Source organism: Eimeria mitis, genomic scaffold (genome assembly GCF_000499745.2).
Source record: "Eimeria mitis Houghton genomic scaffold, Emh_scaff1889, whole genome shotgun sequence".
NCBI lineage: Eukaryota > Apicomplexa > Conoidasida > Eucoccidiorida > Eimeriidae > Eimeria > Eimeria mitis.
The window spans coordinates 8,821-9,416 of record NW_013570211.1 but is presented as its reverse complement, the minus strand read 5'-3'; the positions used below and the strand labels follow the sequence as shown (position 1 = coordinate 9,416).

The window sequence follows — 596 nt, the reverse complement described above, 5'->3', positions numbered from 1 at the left end:
GCTCAAGCGGCCTCTCTGCGGCGTCCCCAGCAACAACATCGCCGTGCCCCTCAGAACAGCAGCAGCAACAACAGCAGCAGCAGCAGCAGCAGCAGCAGCTGATGCTGCTGCTGCAGGATGGATCTAAGAAACGCATGCGCAGAGCAGCAGCAGGCCGCAGCAGATTCGGTAGAAGCAAAGAAGAGAGTGCAGCAGCAGCAGCAGCAGAGGAGGGGGAGGGTTTTGAGGTTGGTACTTCTTCTCCAGGCGACACACAGCAGCAGCAGCAGCAGCAGCAGCAGCAGCTGCAGCAGCAGCAGCAGCAGCAGCAGCAGCAAGTGGAGGTTGTTCCGCAGCCGCCAGGGAGGAAGCGGCGGGCTGTTGGTTATGTCTTTATAGTAGAAAAGGGGGCAGCTGAGGACGGCAGCAGCAGCAGCAGCAGCAGCAGCAGCAGTATAGCAGCAGCAGCAGCTAAGAAGGAGGAGTCAGAAGCAGCAGCAGCAGCAGCAGCAGCAGCAGAAGCAGGAGGCCGATTCTCCGCTCGCCTGCGGCAGCGCCCAGCTGCTGATTCGATGCCTGCAGCAGCAGCAGCAGCAGCAGCAGCAGGTGGTGGTGCT

At 61.2% G+C, this 596-nt stretch overlaps 1 protein-coding gene across 1 annotated transcript in view; it reads left to right on the top strand.

Annotated features, from left to right (window-relative positions):
• Positions 1 to 101: 101 nt before the first annotated feature.
• The window catches only part of EMH_0045310 (uncharacterized protein), a gene marked incomplete at both ends in the record, with an annotated part of 5,120 nt that continues 4,625 nt past the window's right edge, over positions 102 to 596 (top strand). Inside the window, one exon of the mRNA XM_013496053.1 lies at positions 102 to 585. Within this exon, the coding sequence (XP_013351507.1) occupies positions 102 to 585 (484 nt within the window). The remainder of the gene's footprint in view (positions 586 to 596) is intronic.